Source organism: Homalodisca vitripennis, chromosome 4 (genome assembly GCF_021130785.1).
Source record: "Homalodisca vitripennis isolate AUS2020 chromosome 4, UT_GWSS_2.1, whole genome shotgun sequence".
Classification (NCBI taxonomy): Eukaryota; Metazoa; Arthropoda; class Insecta; order Hemiptera; family Cicadellidae; genus Homalodisca; species Homalodisca vitripennis.
In genome coordinates, this window is record NC_060210.1 from 120,807,519 (window position 1) to 120,825,857 (window position 18,339).

Below are 18,339 nucleotides of genomic sequence, written 5' to 3' on the forward strand. Positions count from 1 at the left end.
CATTTGTAGTGTCTGCTTGCCGTTTGACAGAATGAATGAATGTGTGAGTGTAAGTAAATAATTTTAATAAAAATAGAATGCTTTAATTGTAATGTTGTATATTTTGACTAAGTTTTTGTTTAAAATGTGTCATAAATATTATTTTATAATCAAAATATTAATTTTATACACAGTATAAATTTAAGAGTGTAATTTTGTTTTTGTTAAGTGATTTGTTGTTAGTTTTAGAATACATAGCAAATATTCATTTTATTTTTGAAACGCTGTTGATTTGATTTTTATTTTGAAGATTGCAAATGGCTTGTACTTACATATACTAATAATCAGGTTAAGTGTAAGAAAGGACTATGTAGTCCTAACTTCGCCTGAAAAAATAAAAAGAATTTTCATTTCATTTCATTTCAAAGCAGTATTGGATTGACGACATACATTTTGCCACAAAACGCGAAGATAGGGTGACGTGATGCCTTACATGTCTGAAATCACAAAAAAATGAATACCCCGATCTCATTTCCAAGCACAAATTTTGGTCAACACCGCTCTTGTCTTCAAGCACAAATGTTGGTCTATACTGCTCTTGTCTTCAAGCACAAATGTTGGTCTATACTGCTCTTGTCTTCAAGCACAAACGTTGGTCAACACCGCTTTTGTCTCCAAATGCATAGATTGGATGACAGCACTCTTGTTTCAAGTGCATAGATCGGATGACAGACACTAAGGGACATTTGAAATTTTGGTACTTTGGGATTATACCGACCACACCCAGACATGAATCGTTATTTCACATTTCGTTTCTACTGATTACTAGATTAGCGTAGAACAATATTTCGTCAATATAAAACAGGAATTGTCTTATCGCAAACACCTCCCCATCCTCAGACAGAGGTCAAAGTCGAGCGTCTAGTAGATAACGTGATTGCAGAGTCTCGCCGCCCGTTCAGCTGGTGCATCGCTTTGTTGTACTTCCGTGTTTTACCTCTACATTTCTCCAAACACAAAAATTCAACAAAAACAAACATTTACCAAACTAAACTTTTTATTAAAAAAACACTCAAAACTTGTTTTTATTCTTGATCACATTCCGCCACCCAAAATGCGAGTGCCTCCGGCCATCAGCGCGGGCTTCGACAGCACCTTCGGTGCTGCCCCGCGCTGATGTCGACGAAAGAAAAACATCCCTCGAGATAGTACCTATCAGTAAAATATCAAATTCTAGAGGGGCTAATCAGAAATATAAATTGAATTGTAATGGAAAGGCAATGATGTACCGTGCAAATCACGTGATGCCGCGCGGCCTGCCGTAATCAGGATTCTCGAGAAAGATAAGATAACAGCGACAACAATACCGATCACAATACCTGGAAATGCTTGTAAGTTTGTAATTTTGTAATTGAAGAGTTGTTTTTTCGTTCTATCATGTTTGTTTCTATAAATTTCTATTTTTGTGTTCTTCATACTGGTGTGGTCGGTATAATCCCAAAGTACCGAAATTTTAAATAATTCATGCCTTGAAATTTTATAAAGAAAATTTTATATATTAGCAAATTTTAAAAGACAAATTAAAACTACCTTTATCGTACTATCACTAGTATAAACAAATTCAACATTTTCCAATATATAATTTTTATTTTGTGCAAGGCCTTTCTGAATCAAAGATTCCATCATCAGGCACTTCACAAATTATCAAATGTTTACATTTTTAAATAATAATTAATTTTATAATAACATATGGTTAACAATTTGGATGTACGGTTAGCCAGTATAAAATTTTTAATCAGAATTACATTTTTAATTTCTTTATAAATTCACATGAGAGTAAAACTGAATTTTGAATTGGTCCGTCTTCATTGTTGATAAGTTTTTCTTGATTTGTGTTAATTTAAAATGTTTCCCAAGCATTTAAGTGTATTGTGTTAGTAACTTCTTTTAATAATCGTAAATTTTTATTAGAGATGTTGTGTCCAGATTCAATACAGTGATTCGCCACAGCAGATTTTTCATTTCTTCCATATTTTATATGTGCAAAGTGTTCTTTGAATCGTGTCTTGATGTTCCTTTTAGTTTGGCCAATGTACAATTTATCACAGTCGTTGCATTTAATTTCATAAATTCCTGATTTGTTTTCGAATGTGGTTTTGTCCTTGGGATTTCCTAATATTTGTGATAATTTGTTGTTTGTTTTATAAGTGATAGATTTGTTTGTATGCTTTTTAAAAATTTTCTGCAATTGATTTGAAATGTGTACTGTATGTTGTACAGATGTATTCTTGTTTCTTATCTTGAAGGGGGAGTAATGTTGTTCTAGATTTTCTTAATTTTCTTTTGATTGATTTGTTAAGTATGTTGTCAATAAGTTGTGTGGTGTAACCGTTAAAAATAGCAATATCTTTTATGTAGTTTAACTCTTTGTTGTAGTTATCGATAGATAGTGGTGTATTCAAAAGTCTGTAAATCATTGAGTTGAAACTAGCTCTTTTTTGTTGAGGTGGATGGTTAGATTCGTTGATAATAGATCTATTTATATGCGTCGGTTTCCTGTAAATGTCAAATTCAAATTTTGATTGGTTTTTAATTACTAAAACATCTAAAAATGGTATACTATTGTTTTGCTCAACTTCGTATGTAAATTTAATTGTAGGGTAAAATGAATTTAGAGTCGAGATAAAGTTTTGTAGATTTTCATTCTTATTAAATATTGCGAAGATATCGTCAACATATCTTATCCACTTTCTTGGAAAATATTTCATTTTTGTTTTGGCCGTAGTTTCAAAATAACTCATAAATATATTTGCAATGAAGCATGAAAGAGGATTTCCCATCGCTGTACCATCAATTTGAGTGTAGTATGATTCTTTGAATTGAAAAGTATTATGATACATACACAGGTTTATTAACATGGAATATTCATCAACTATTTCTATTTGTAAATTTACCTGCTGCAAAGTACCTGATGATGGAATCTTTGATTCAGAAAGGCCTTGCACAAAATAAAAATTATATATTGGAAAATGTTGAATTTGTTTATACTAGTATTAGTACGATAAACCTTTTTTCCAATGCTCCAAGATTCTACATAAAACTACCTTAATAATTTATTTCATATACTTTTTTTTAAGCAAAATGTAACATTTAACAGTTATAACAAGGATCAGCAAGGATAGCAAGTGTAACTGGTTAATTCAGGTAAATTATTGTATACTTGTTTTATATTCTCGATATTATTAATACCGTCTTTACAGTAATATAAATTATAATGGGTTTAAAACTCCACGAATAATAAAAGCGGTTATTGGGTTTGATAAGTGTCACCTCGCATTTGTATTTGAAGAGAGTCCCTTAAGTTGTTAGCGCCATATATCTGGTCTGCTAAAATAATCCTGGGTAGAACAGATATTCTTAACATATCCCACCTGCCGCCTGCTAAGCAGCGCTCAGCCTGGTGATCAATCATGTTCCAGCATCTAGCTAATAATAGTGAGGACTGTCTTGCAGATGTATCTAAACACGTTCGCTCACACAGACGCCGCAGACTCTACAAGGTCGTCCTAACGTGGGTCTGCATAATCTAAAACCTCTTGATTTTAATTAAGCCTTGCCTTTATTGGCAAACTTCGGAGTTCGCCCATTCTCCTGTCCACATTCTTCGTGGAACAGAGGCTGAACTGCCTCAGTAATAGCTGATTTATTCAAATAGAACTACAATGAAGGAGTAAATGAATTATGCAATGCCTATGAATGTAGAAGTAAAGCAGTGGTGTAAACCATAAAACAGGTGCTGTACAAAACAAGAAAACAAATTATTTTCGTGTACATAAAAAGTCGTAAAGGAGCTCCTCGAAGGGAAAGGAACATATAGGTACGTTATATTAGTAAAGAGTGAATGTGGTAGACATTGTGGTTAAATTATACCAGTTTAAACTAAACGAAATTTATCAAAATACTAGCATACATGGATTTTGGTTCTGGCAAGTTTCCTAAATATTACCTCCTTAAAGTATCAAGGAGGTCGGGATTTTGGTTCTTGTAAGTTCCTCAGCCCACATCGAAGTTTGGTTGTCAGTCCTAAAAATTTTCAAAAATATTAATCCTTGATCTTAGTAATTTTCCAAAATAACTGTTTGAATCCCACATAATAAGGTACCCCAGTAACTAAACTAGAGTTTCGCCAATCTTCACGCAACCTTCAGCTTCCACAAGGCTGGAACGGCAGGATCAACTATTCCCTGAGCGTTTTTAGATTACTCCGTGGCCTACCTGAACCGTAGTTAGACGTATCCCCGTTCGAATCTTTAACCTTTGGAAAGTAATCTTTGTAATTTAAGTCCTTCCCAGACCTTTCAACGCCTTTGAAGATCAACTTGCCTGCTGACCTTATGTAACTAAGACTATCTCTGTTCTACTAATCTAAAAATTGCGTAAGAAGCAAACAAACGCCTTTTAGTTTTCAGATGGTTGGCCTAAGTAATATGCTTCTCGATACATTTTTTAAGTCACAACAGCTCTATTTCTTGCTTCTTTCTGAAGAAATTTTTGGAGGCCCGGAGATTCAGGTGAAAATATTAAAGTAAGTTCTGAGCTGGATCGGTCTGTCTGTATGATTTGAGGTTCGCACTAATATTAATGACATTGCACCTTGTAAGTACAGAAGTCATCGTCGAGTAATGAAGGAATACTCGTACGTAGGATTTCAGTAGTCTTCTAATGTAGCCAAAGGAGGAATCTCTTGTGAGTCAATACCCACTGACAACTGTAGGACTCCCTCGGTTGCTGTTGGTCATTGGGCTATTAATTATAATTGGTAAAAATTATCAGACTCGGCTAATAACAAGGGTGCAAAACGTTCTTCATCTATGTCAAAGATGTATTTTTAAAGCAGAGTAGATCTTACTTATTTTCCCAGGCGAAGTTAGGGCTAAGAAGCCCTCTCTAACACTTAACCTGGGAACCAACGGCTTAAAGCTGACTTCCGAACCACTACCAACGGCCGGACAGTCGGGCTGCTTGCAAGGACAGGATCGCTCAGCGGTCGTCCATCCAAGCAGCAGCCACGCTCGACGTTCCTTGTTCCGGTTATCTTGCGATAACCAGTGTACACGCTACACTGCGCCATTAGCACAGTCTGCCCTAGCATGTCACAGTGTAAGTTGTTCCCAGCGGAAGATATATATATATATATATATATATATATATATATATATATATATATATATATATATATATAAAACTGGTACATTTTATTTCCTGCGATTAAAATGGCATCTCACCCTACTCTTTTATTTATTAACTAGCGGGCCCGGCGCGCTTTGCTGCGCATTTCAATAATTTTTTGCAAAAGTTGCCCGCGGCTTCGCACGCAATTTCCCGTTGAAAAACAGTACACTATATTCACTTATTCTTTTTCTATCACATTCTAAACATTGTTGAGATAATTGATAGTCGTTCCATCGTGAGCCTCTTGGGCGTATTATGAAGGTATGTACCATATTCCTGCCTCTATCTAGCTGTTACCCACGGCTTCGCACGCAAATCTTAAGAACCGAAGTCCTTATATTACTTAGTAAATTTTTGTTTTTACTATAATAAATTTTAGATTAAATTAGTTATATCTCCGATGCCACGATTGAGCTTGCTTTGTTGTCTCGATCGAGAGAACACACGGAGTTTTGAGAACCATACTTCTGTCAAAAAAAACAACTAAGGTTGATTTTATAACATTCTTTATATTTGTAGCCAACGTAAGATAGTAATTATGATATCTGCATTACTCTTCTGATCAAGCATGAGCATGGTTTATATTAAATAAATATTGCAGTTAAAGGTGAATTTTTACGTCAAATTTGAATTGTATTATCTGGATAGTAAAGTCTATGTTTAACAGTGATTGCAAAAACAGTTTAAACAAAATTTGTCGTTTCTCTTAAGCTTACTCTATGCTTTAAAACTATAAGTGTAATATATGTTTACAAAGAACAGCTGATTAAAAATTTGAAAAGACGTTAACATATGTTTGCTGCAATGCATTTCTTATGGGTATTTCTGTAACCAGTGGGGCGGAATCCTGAATCGGGAAAGGGATGGGCATAGCTTATAAACCTTCTCCGTGGAAAAATACATATACGTACAAATTTTCATCATGATCGGTCCAATAGTTCACGATTCCATAAAGGACAAACATACAAACATTCATTTTTATATATATAGATAGGCTTTAAAACGTTGTCTGAGGCAACCTTGGATTTCTAGCAGGTTCTTTAGTATAGTACGGTTCCCCATTGTGTCCCCATCGCTGCAAGGAGTTATGAAATAACATCCTTACAGAGACGACAAGTTGATCCAAGTACACCAGAAGTCAGTGGTGATATCAGGAGAGTCTTAATTTTGATTCATGCCCCTCACAATCTTGCTATGCCAAGGTTTGCAACTTTGTAGAAGTTGTGAACTTGCAATAAACAAGATGGATAGCAAGATACTTCTAAGCTTTCTTCAGTTTAGCTATGGACGTTGGTAAACACACTGTATCAGACCTAGAATCTCGATGACTACAAAAACAGTATCAATACGCATCTTTACCTGGATACCGATCAGAACCTAAGTATTCCTGAGATTTATCACAGGACTATTTGCATGCAGGAATTCTCCCATTTCCGAACACCAGCATGGGTGTCTTCGAGCACTTTCACTTAGATGATGAGATGGGTAAAAGCACCTCTGAGGTCAATAATGTGATGTTCGTAATTACTAATATTACAAGGAATTTCATCTCTGAAACCCGGCTCTCTCGGTGGCCGAATTGTCTTAAGATATCAATCTATGGGTCTTAGTTGGAGCTAGCGCATGTTCAAATCCTTTCTATGGCTGTAGCACTTGGATCAGTAATGTCGACCTTGTACTGTAGACTGCCCCTTGATCGTTTGATAAGGGCTTCGAACAGCCTAGTAGTCCATGACGACGGACAGTATAAGGCTAAAAGGGTTATCGGTATCTCCTTAAAAATTTATCCAGTTTCTCTTACTCTTGCTATACTGGCAACACAGTCTTGGATCCCAGTGGAACTTGAGGTCTGTACCAAATGGTATAAAACATTTACTTGGGATCGAAAAGTACATATCAGAAAACAATCCAGGATGGTTACATAAGCACAGGAGGCTCGTGCTGGAAAGGACAGAAATTATCCAGACGGGAAACACAGATCGCGGCTGACAGCCAGACAAGAGAGCAGTTTCCACCTGTCTGCTATTTTTTACACCTTGCCGGGCCGGTGTCGCCTTACTGACCGACTGGCCTTCGTCGTTGGCCGGCGGCTCACTGCTGGCAGCTGTGTATTGGAAGGTCTTCTACCTCAGCAAGTAACACAGGAAACTCCAGGGCTTCCAGGGAACCTTCGGTTCATTGTTGAATGAGCTGAGGGTAGAGCTGTTACCAGACATAGTCACCATTACATTTAGTAACAGCTGTGTTTAGTTACAGCATTATCCTCGGCTTATTACCAAAATTGCAGTATTACCAGTGTTGTAAGTGCAAACACAACCAAAAGCTCATGATATGATCGTTTAACTCTGGCTCATATACATACAAAGTGGATGAGAAGGAAGTATAGTTTTCATATCTACGATCAAGCTTCATTTAGTAATACATAGGTACGCGTGTATAACCTATATCGGAGTAAGGCTAAGATTGCATAAATCCGCATCTTAAAAACTGATGATCAATAGCTATTATAAGTTTAGGAAAAAACACAGAACTGCAAATTGAAACGCCTGATAAACATGCTATCAGCTGGGCATATTTCGACGAATTACTGCTTGCACCGTAAATTTAATTTAAATCTTTTTTAGTTTACTTTACAATTTTGTTCCCATGACCTTAATAAATTTTTAGATCAATAGCATCTACGGGTAAATAAACATTAAATGTTGGTTAATTGTCACGTATGCAGCATTATGGCCTTCTAAACAACACTTCAAAAATTTCCTACAGGACAACGGTGACATAATGTCCTTAACACGAGAAAATGCGTCTTATATTACAATACGCTTAATGTAGTTGTTTGTCTGTTCGTCTGTGCGATAACATTTGATAGAACGGTCCTAGAGACCTGAAACTTGCTACCTACTTTCCTCTTCGCCCAAGAAAGAACTTTAATACCTTTGAGGATAAAAGGTCAAAAGGTAGCAAACGTACAAAGTGCACTAATCCGGGAAAGAGTTACTCTCTTCAGTCCTTTGTTATGTTCATTCGAATTCTTCGATACTCCATTGTACCGGTGTGCCTTTTTTATTTACTCCTGGCGACTAGAACAAAAGAAAGGTAAAGTCATTTCAGATTCATGACATGCTATTCATTGCTGCTAGTGTAAATGAAGAGGATAATGCACCTATATCGGATAATTCTCTAGTTCAAATTCTCATATACAATACGTTGTCAATGGTAGGAGTAGTATAGAACCATCAATGTTTCTGATGACAGAATTGAGGTATTAAGAATAAACACAAACGTGTAACTCGGTAAAATTACGTGATTAATAATAAATAACAGGATCCTCAGAGACAACAGTCGCAAGTAAAAGAGTACAAGAGCTGGCGGGGGGAGAGGGGTAGTGAAAGTGCAAAGTGGAAGTAATTGAAGGGTTAACTGCAGCTTCCCGCGGGAGAGGAAATGGCAATTTGCGACAACCGTTAGCGTCGCTGTTGGCTACGGCAGGAGGTCGAGGTGGGAATGAGCCATCGGTGATCTTTTCAGCCAAGGCACTTGCTACACGTCAATTGCACAATACCAATGTTTTTATTGTCTTTTCAGTTTCATGAACAATACAATACATGGTAGAACTAAACCACAGCACGTATCGCACAACAGGCTTTGTTGACGTTGCATGCAAACTTTCATTAGGCTACTGTGACCCGCGTGAAAAAAGCTGTTATGTACTCAGTTTGTTTAAAAAATGTATCTATCCTGTATTTTTATCATTGCAACCATGGTTGACTAATGTAAGTATGTTCACTAACACACAGACCATCGTCAACTTCGATGCTGCTTATTTAGAAATGAAGCTTCATGAAAAATTTCAAATCTATAGGTTAGTTTGTTCTCGACATTTCGTGCGAAAACAAAGACTGATAGAAATAAAATTGTCCGTAAGCTTCTCTAACACTAACGCGTTAAAACGCTAACGCTAACGCTAAAACACTAAACTCGAAGCAAGTAACATGATACTTAATTTAACGAAAATATAACTTTTTTATAAAAAAAATGTGTTTTACTGGGAAAATCGATTAAAATTATAATGCCTGATTTTATACGCGCGTGTGATTACGAGTGAACACGACAACTATTGCAATTTCTAACCGATTCAGTGTAAACATAGTAGAAGTAGTCTTGATAAGTCCGTTAGCCAGCTTCATATAGACCTAATGAAAGTTTCAAGATGGTGACCGTTAGCACTTGTGCGAAAGGTTTTTATTTTGAATATTACGCAACATAGACTGAAAAGGAAAAGTATTTCAGTATTTACCCATTTTTATATCTTAAGATTTCAAGATGGTGGTCGTTCTGGCACGAGTATATTAATATGAATAGTTATATCTCAGCTGTTTAACATCGTGAAGCAAACAAGAAATTGAGTTTAATGCTTGTTGTACAAACGTAGATGTTATCAAATGGCATCAACACGAGTGCGTTCACAAAAACAATTTCTAACTGCATGACCCCAAACCTGGCATTATTATTTAGGATGCCCTGAAGGCTACACATTCAATTAGGTTTCGGAGTGGCGACCATTATTTACCTTCAGTAAATCAATCAAGCCTGCATGCTATCAATGTTGAGCAAATTAACCTTTAACTCGTGTCAAAGCATCTTTAATTTGATATTTAAAGATGGAAATATGCAATCTGCCTTTCTTTCGATTGTACCAGAAGTTATATTATAAGCAATATCTCATTAGATACGGAAATGTTCTCAGCATCCTCTATCCAAACAAATTGTGTCTAATATAGAAGCCTTTCATTTAATCATTCAATCTTCAACAGAACAAATCAACCAAGGTTACTTGAACGCCAGTTTCAAAATTTATCAAAATTATTATGGAAATATTATGTGTACAAACAATCATTTTAAGAGCAGCTCAAACAAAAGGTGATCATTTTAAGAGCAGCTCAAACAAAAAACGTGAAGCTGAGTGCCCCATTAATAATAGTCCTAGTTGAGCAAGCCACTTGGCAAGGTCCTGTAGCCCTGAAGAAAGAGCCGATGGAGACCTAATCAAACAGCTGACTAAGTAAACGACACTTATACAACATACATTACTTAACACTGGGAGAAGGGCGAGAGGTAAAGAGTTGATGTTTAAAGGTTGTCCGTTACTTGCCTCTCCATTCTTGGGACACAACTCGGACTTGAACATTGCTCCACATTCACTTTAGTATTTAAGAGTGCTGTACTCGGAAACTGCACGAACAATTTATACATTCTCATTCTCACTGAGGCAGTATACCAGGAACTGTTTAAAGGGTGATAACTTTTTTTGCGTTTGTAATAAAACAATGGAGATAATGATTAGAAATAATCTGAATGATGTGAAGAATGACTCTGGTTACCCAGTATAATCATGTTACTACAAGGTGGGAGTGTGCCAAACCAAATTCGCGTAACATGCTTCTTTGAAATTGCACGGAAATTTTCAAGATCCTAGACAACCTCATTCTCGAGATACCTGACAGACAGATAGAGAATCAGACAAAGAAAATTTTACAGCCCCAGATAGACGGAAGAAAGATTTTTCGTTCAGCCTACTTAGTGGATTCAATGACGCTCAACCAAGTGCATCATCACAGAACATTCTTGTCTATCTAATCTGAAATGTCATCCAAATTTTAAAGTGCATAACTTAATTCGTTTGTTCATGCACAAAATATATTAAGTTTTATGTTGTTCATATATCCAACATAAAAGAGGCACACAGACAGATAGAGAAACGTATTGAAGAGGAATCTTGCTAGAACAAATAGTCATAGAAAAAACAAAATATAAAAAATTCAAGCTTACTCAATTCATTCTCTAGATAGCACCCTGAATTTTGGGTTTTCCTAACATTCAGCCAAATTCCGTGAAAGGACATGCACTACCATCTAATTCTTTATACTTTAATACTTCATACTTTTGTCTATATACCGTCTCGTATAAATAAAACTACAAAGGCGAATCGATGATCCTATAGAACCTTCGATTGTATTAGTAATACAATTTCCTCAGGAGGGTTTACTTCTGGTTGGTTTACATCTTTCAGTTGAACCAACATGGGTACAGCAAAAACCGATGTCACTTACATCTGGGCAACCTCATTGATGCCCAGGAGCGGTACATCACTAACCGCAAATGTTGAGATTCTGGGGAGCAAGGGTCTAGTCTACTGCGGTGAATGACTGTTGGAGTTTGTGGGTCCCTAAATGTTAAAGGCAGTTGCAAGCTTACACATAAGGGTATGCCACCTCCTGGCTGCTTTGACTGGAGAGACTGGTACAGAACTGGCCTCCCTTTCTTCCAAGGATACATGACTGAGATTAATGCCCAAAATCCTTCCTCATGAATCTCGAGAGGAGACGGCCAATACCTCCAACCTTACCCATCCAGAATATCCGTTACTCCGTAAGCAGCGAAAAGGTCCTGTTAGGTACAAGTGCAATTTCTCAGTTTGGTACTTTGGGATTATACCGACCACACCCAGACATGAATCGTTATTTGACATTTTGCTTCTACTGATTACTAGATTAGCGTAGAACAATATTTCGTCAATATAAAACAGGAATTGTCTTATCGCAAACCCCTCTCCATCCTCAGACAGAGGTCAAAGTCGAGCGGTCTAGTAAATAACGTGATTGCAGAGTCTCGCCGCCCGTTCAGCTGGTGCGTCGCTTTGTTGTACTTCCGTGTTTTACCCCTACATTTCTCCAAACACAAAAATTCAACAAAAAAAAAACATTACCAAACAAAAATTAAACTCTTTATTGAAAAAAAAAACACTCAAACCTGTTTTTATTCTTGATCACACTCTGCCACCCAAAATGCGAGTGCCTCCGGCCATCAGCGCGGGCTTCGGCAGCACCTTCGGTGCTGCGCCGCGCTGATGTCAACGAAAGAAAAACATCCCTCGAGATAGTACCTATCAGTAAAATATCAAATTCTAGAGGGGCTGATCAGAAATATAAATTGAATTGTAATGGAAAGGCAATTATGTACCGTGCAAAAAACTTAAATAATCATGTGATGCCGCGCGGCCTGCCTGTAATCGGGATTCTCGAGAAACATAAGATAACAGCGACAACAATACCGATCACAATACCTGGAAATGCTTGTAACTTTGTAATTTTGTAATTAAAGAGTTGTTTTTTCGTTCTATCATGTTTGTTTCTATAAATTTATATTTTTGTGTTCTTCATACTGGTGTGGTCGGTATAATCCCAAAGTACCCTCAGTTTCTTGTCATAAGAAAACAAAAACAAAAACTAATACAATCAAAAATAGAAAGTTATGAAAATCTTACTCATCAATGTAGCAAACTAACCTTGTCTTACTTTCTCACATGTTAGACTCTACTCAATTTGTTTATTACACATACCATTTTATCGTTGCCATCATGGTTACCAATAAGACAAATATAAATATATTCGCTAACTTGAGGCCAAACCACATATGGTGCATATATAAAAATGTTATCTTCGTGCAAAATTTAAAGCCTATAGGTCAATTAGTTCTCTAGATATCGTGCAAACAGACAGACAGGCAGAAATTAAAATTGTGCAACCCTTTGTGACAGGCTTTGCTAATAATCAATGTTCGACTCCCCTTGGGATTGATAACTAACTGCGTAAAACTAACTAACTGACTGTAGTTCTCGACTAGGGTCACGGTGAAGTGATTACCGCAATCAAAGTGATGGTGATGATTAATGACTAGGTAAACAAGATAATATATCATTAACAAGGGTTAAGTATTTATCCCGTTGTTTCAACTCATTTACATTGACTGTAGAGAATACTCGCTACTACATTTCTTGACAGCGAGACTTAGCTTCTAGAGTAGCCATGACCAATCAGATTGTTGACACAGATTGGATTCACTTTCCCGTACGACGGGCTGTCTGGGCCAGTCTGTTCGTTCACTGGCTTTATCCAATGCTGCAACAGAGGCCTTCGAATTTTCTAAGCCACAATACTAATTATTTACCTTAGCCACTAAATGCTTCATAGCTCTTTTTTACTCGGGAGTATGTCGTGGGTTTGTTCAGAAGCATTCTAATGATAGTGATTGTTCGTTTTGGTGAACATCCACTGAATCCAAACATGCTCTTCTAGTTTCTAGTAGCATTGTTCAATTTTAGATATTCCAGAAAACCATATCTCTGCAGCAACAGGACGGATACATATTATAGTCAAAAGAGCGGTCATAGGAAACGTTTCCAGGTCAACTAAGGTGATAATCTAGATATTCAGGCACTGCAAACTCAAAGGGGGTGCAAGATCTCGCTATGTTGTCAACAGGATGTTTTGCGAGCGTTACAATCGTACGGTGGCGGTGTCTGGTAACACGCAGAATCAGTCTTCAGAAAATCATTAACTCCATATGCCAGTAATAAATATGCTAGTTGAAATTGCTTATTTCTAAACTATATATTTATAAACAGTTTCATGTTGAAATCGTTGTATATTGTCAACTCTATATAATAGGAGTACCATTATGGTTTAAATATTTCTATTTGAAGCTGCGTTTTGGTGAACATCCACTGGAATCCACATGTACTTCTAGTGGCATTACTCAATTTTAAAAAATCTAGTTGACCAGATTTCCCTATATTTCTGCAGCAACAGGACAGAGACATATTATAGTCAAATGAGCAGTCATGAGAAACGTCCTCAGGTCTACTAAGGTGATGATCCAAAACCAGATACTCAGGCACTCCAAACTCAAAGGTGGTGCTATGTTGTCAACAGAATGCTTTGCGATTGTTACAATAGCACGATGTCTGGTAACATGCAGAATAATTCCTCTGAAAATTATTAATTCCATATGCCAGTAAGTTTGTAGTTTTAATATTCTAGTTGAAATTTTTTCCAAAGTATATGTTTATAAAAACCTTTATTTCGAAATTATTTCAGATTCTCAACTCCATATAACAGGGGTACCATTATGGTTGAAATATGTCTATTTGAAGCTATTTTAAGCCCAGTTTTTAAAGTTCATAAACAATGTTTTATAATGTCAAAATACTTGTATGTTTAATCCTTTAACCCGTTAAAACACCAGATGAGTATAATTAATCGCTACTAAACCTAAAACTGCTTTTACAGATCTAACTCACATTAAGTTTCAAACTGAACACTCAACAAGAAAGGTCTAGTTAAGCAGATTACGGGACAAAATGGATTCTGTGAGACGTGACAGAGCCCTCCCTACTGGGGAAGCGTTGCCGGTGCCGAGATGTAGGACAAGTTGTCACGATCTGGCGGTAGGAGGTCAAGAAGCTTCGGGGTATATCCTGATCTGTAGCCGGCCCTGGGGCTTGCCGGCATTCTTCTCTCGGAATTATGCGGAGTCTGAGCTATAAACGGGGTTAACGAATGTTTCCGAGAATGTTATCAACATATTGAATATCCAGGAATAATGTGTCGTCACAAACTAGCTGTATTGGCAATAAAACTGCAGCTTTATTGACAATACACCGACACAACGGTGTATCATAGGTCCCAACAAAATTATATCCATGAACTATGAGTACTGTTCTCAATTGTGCTAAGTTAACATTTCTTTACGGAGTTTCTTGCACCTTTGCTACCTTTTGGCCTTTTGACTCCAAAATCAATAGTCATTTCTTGGACTCAGAAACTCATACGTTCCAAGTTTCAAGTCTCAGGACCTTCCTATCAAACAGATTTATCAAACAGACTGACGGTCGGACAGACAAACAATGACTCGATTTTAAGAAGGACCTGCCGAGTCCTTGATATTGTTGTTGTTGTTCACCAAATATCAGTAAAGATCAATGGATATTGTTAATTAGTAACACACTACCGCACTTACATTATGTTATTGAACTTCTTTCTCTTCTTCTCCCTCCAATGCCGGAGGGAATATGTGGACAAATTTTCCACCTCACACCTCAAGTATGTTCTATACATGAGACTCCTAAGTCATCCAAAAGAGCTTTTGGCAAATTGTACTTAACGTGTCGAATGTGTGGGTGATCTTATAGTGCAATACAATAAAAATGTATTTTTTAGATTCAAATTTTAAACAGATATAGTCAATCGAAAAAGCGCCTCAAGTTTAAACTTCGCCAATTGATAGTTAAACATGTTGAGACCAAAATTCAACCTAAATGTGACCTTTGAACTTCACGTTAACGTATTGGGTGGAGGGGGTAATACTCCAGAGCCTCTTCAAGGCTTTCTAGAGTGTTTTTTGTTGGTATTTTTTGAGATGATAACCTCCTCAACGTTATTTGACAATTGATTGGAGAATGGGTTCTTTCTTACTGGAGTTTACTATTGCAGTAGAAAAAAATAAAACTAATTAAATTTGAAAATTATTGGTTAATTTTAGGAATCTTTTCTATTGAAATAATTTTACACTAGATGAAAGAAGTGAACATGAACGTATTACAAGTATATTTACATGGGTCATTAGCGTTGTACAAATTTAAAATCTACTACTAATTAATGCTAATTTTTGTCTGACATTTTGAAATGACATTCACACGTGAAATCTGCCTTTCTTTCGGCTAAGCCGAAAGGATATCCTTAAAGAGGTCATGAGAACTGTCAAATTTTACTCACTAGACTTTACAAGCAAAAATAAGAAGCTACGTATGTGTAATGTGTAACAAGTTTCATAGTTAAGCTTACGTAACACTAAAAATCCAAAACCCACTTTCCAAAAATATATTAATCCTATGTTTTATCATTGTTTCTCATTACGTTAAATTTTAATACATGAGGTCAATGGTTTCCTTTACTAGACTCCTCAGTGAGGTATTAAGGTTTTGATGACGCGAGAATAGAATATAGACTGTACGATCCTACAAATAAACGTGGTCATTCAATATTTTTCAAAATGAATAATTTTATTTCGATAACGTATGTTTTATCTATATAGGTTACATTAATTAGTAAAATTAAAGTGAAAATTTTGATCCATCAGTGGATACACAGCCAGAGACTGATTTTGGTGTTATTGTTGAAAGTACAAGCTTCGGTATGTGTGGTGTAGAGTGGCTACTTTCACACTTTTGTGGAGCGTTTGACAGGATTACCTTTTATCAGCCAATAGTTTTCTTTCCAAAGTTAATAAAATTTCAAAAATTTACAAAAACTCCAAATATTTTTGTTTTCTAATATAATTTTAAAGACTAGTGACCTGTAATATTAAATATTAATGAATACAAACTATCAATGACTTTAAGTACATTAACGAAGTAATGTCAGACTCCTACGTAATCTTTTAGGCTGTACGAATTTGTCGAATTTGTTTGTGGCTTAATTAATTGTTCTCGGTAAACAGTAAAGATGAATGTAAGTTCCAAATATAATCACGGCATTTAAACCTTTCACTCGTATCAGTTATACAGTTCCTATTCGGGAAATAAATTCCGGTTATGATAGCCTGCAATAAAATGTTTTGTCATCTTTGGTCTCCTTCTCAATGTGAATGAACTCAGAATCATAAAAAAGTTAAGTAATTAAATAATGACGTAAGATTGTTGATGGGCAGCGATCGTCCATTCAATGATTATGTGAATCATGATCCCCAGCGAGCTCTAAGTAAGTTGAAATTACCGTACCAGTACCTGAAGCCGCTAAGTTGCAGCTAGTAAAATCACATGTTTTTTAGATCATTATTATTATTTCTCGGTTTACTGAATTATCATCCTTAAAGAGAACGATAAGGTACACAAAACCAACATTCAACAATGCGTCTTGTTTACAGTTTACAAAAATATTACAATATACATGCTGATCAATACACGATGGGCAATCTGTCGCCTATGAATTTGGGTGAAAGATCATGGAGAATAAAAGAACAAATAATTAAATACACTAAAATGCTACATCATTCACCAAACTTTAAGATAGTCAATCCAGTATACTTGTATACGAGACCCTTGCTCCGGGAAAGAAGCAAAATAAGATGCAGTTTCCGAGGGTTCTCCTCAAATGGTACAAGAGAGGATTAGAATACTTTTGTTTTGCTTCTGCATTTTAGTTTAAAATTGTTGACATGATAACACAACACAAGCAATACGGTGTTTTTTTATATGTTTTTGTTGACTTAAAAACATATATTAAAGTTATATTGAATGTTTCTTGTCTTTGGTCTGTTAAGGCTTGCATAATTTATTACCTATTTGTAGACTATGCGTTCAGTTAGTTTTCATAAGTTTTTGAATACAATATAGTACGGTAGTTCATAGCAATCAATTAGGTTATGAATGTATACAACACAATTATACAAATACGACTGTGATTTTAAATAACTTGTATGTATTTTTCTTATGTAAGAACTGACGGGAGTGCGTCCCCAATACACAATTGTCATCTGCGTCTTAGACGCTCAAAGTAACAAGTTTCCTCAATAACATAAAAACGATACCGTACCGTGATGGTGAAAGTTAAAAATTGAATAGAAACCCCAGCAGTCAATCTCTTACTAAATGTAAAATATATCTTAACGATAATTCAGAACTTACCGTAAACGTATCCTTGAAGAGCGACGTCATGTTGGCTACCTACCGATAGCAACAGTATACACGAAACATGTTCGGGAGCTCACAATAACGGTCACTGTTCACTGATACCCAGTTCGCGCGCAACTGACAACCACCTGACCGGCGAAGGTCACCGAACATAACCTCGCTGGTACCGCGAGAGCTGTGAGAAGTGGCGCGTGTTTGGATGGAACTGGTCGGACCAGAGGGCCGTGTTTGAAAGTGGGCTGCAGCGCGCCATCTACCGACGAACACTGTTTATCTCCTACATTCACGGCCAGGTGACACCGATTAGCGAGGCACCACGTAATACGCATCAGTGTCTTTGTACAACACGATCTCAGGGTTCGTGTGAAGTTCCTGCACCAAATTCCGTGTATCTCCTACATTCACGGCCAGGTGACACCGATTAGCGAGGCACCACGTAATACGCATCAGTGTCTTTGTACAACACGATCTCAGGGTTCGTGTGAAGTTCCTGCACCAAATTCCATGTATCTTCAATACGGTAAGCGTCCAGTTCCAGCAATACAGTATCGAGATCACGGAAACACATGAGTGGTATCTCCTACATTCACGGCTAGGTG

At 36.5% G+C, this 18,339-nt stretch overlaps 1 protein-coding gene across 1 annotated transcript in view; it reads right to left on the bottom strand.

The window, feature by feature from the left end:
• The window catches only part of LOC124360051 (nostrin), a 119,715-nt gene extending 101,801 nt beyond the window's left edge, over window positions 1-17,914 (bottom strand). The window contains exon 1 of the mRNA XM_046813307.1: window positions 17,735-17,914. Within this exon, the coding sequence (XP_046669263.1) occupies window positions 17,735-17,764 (30 nt within the window). The 5' untranslated portion in view covers window positions 17,765-17,914. The remainder of the gene's footprint in view (window positions 1-17,734) is intronic.
• Window positions 17,915-18,339: the final 425 nt, after the last annotated feature.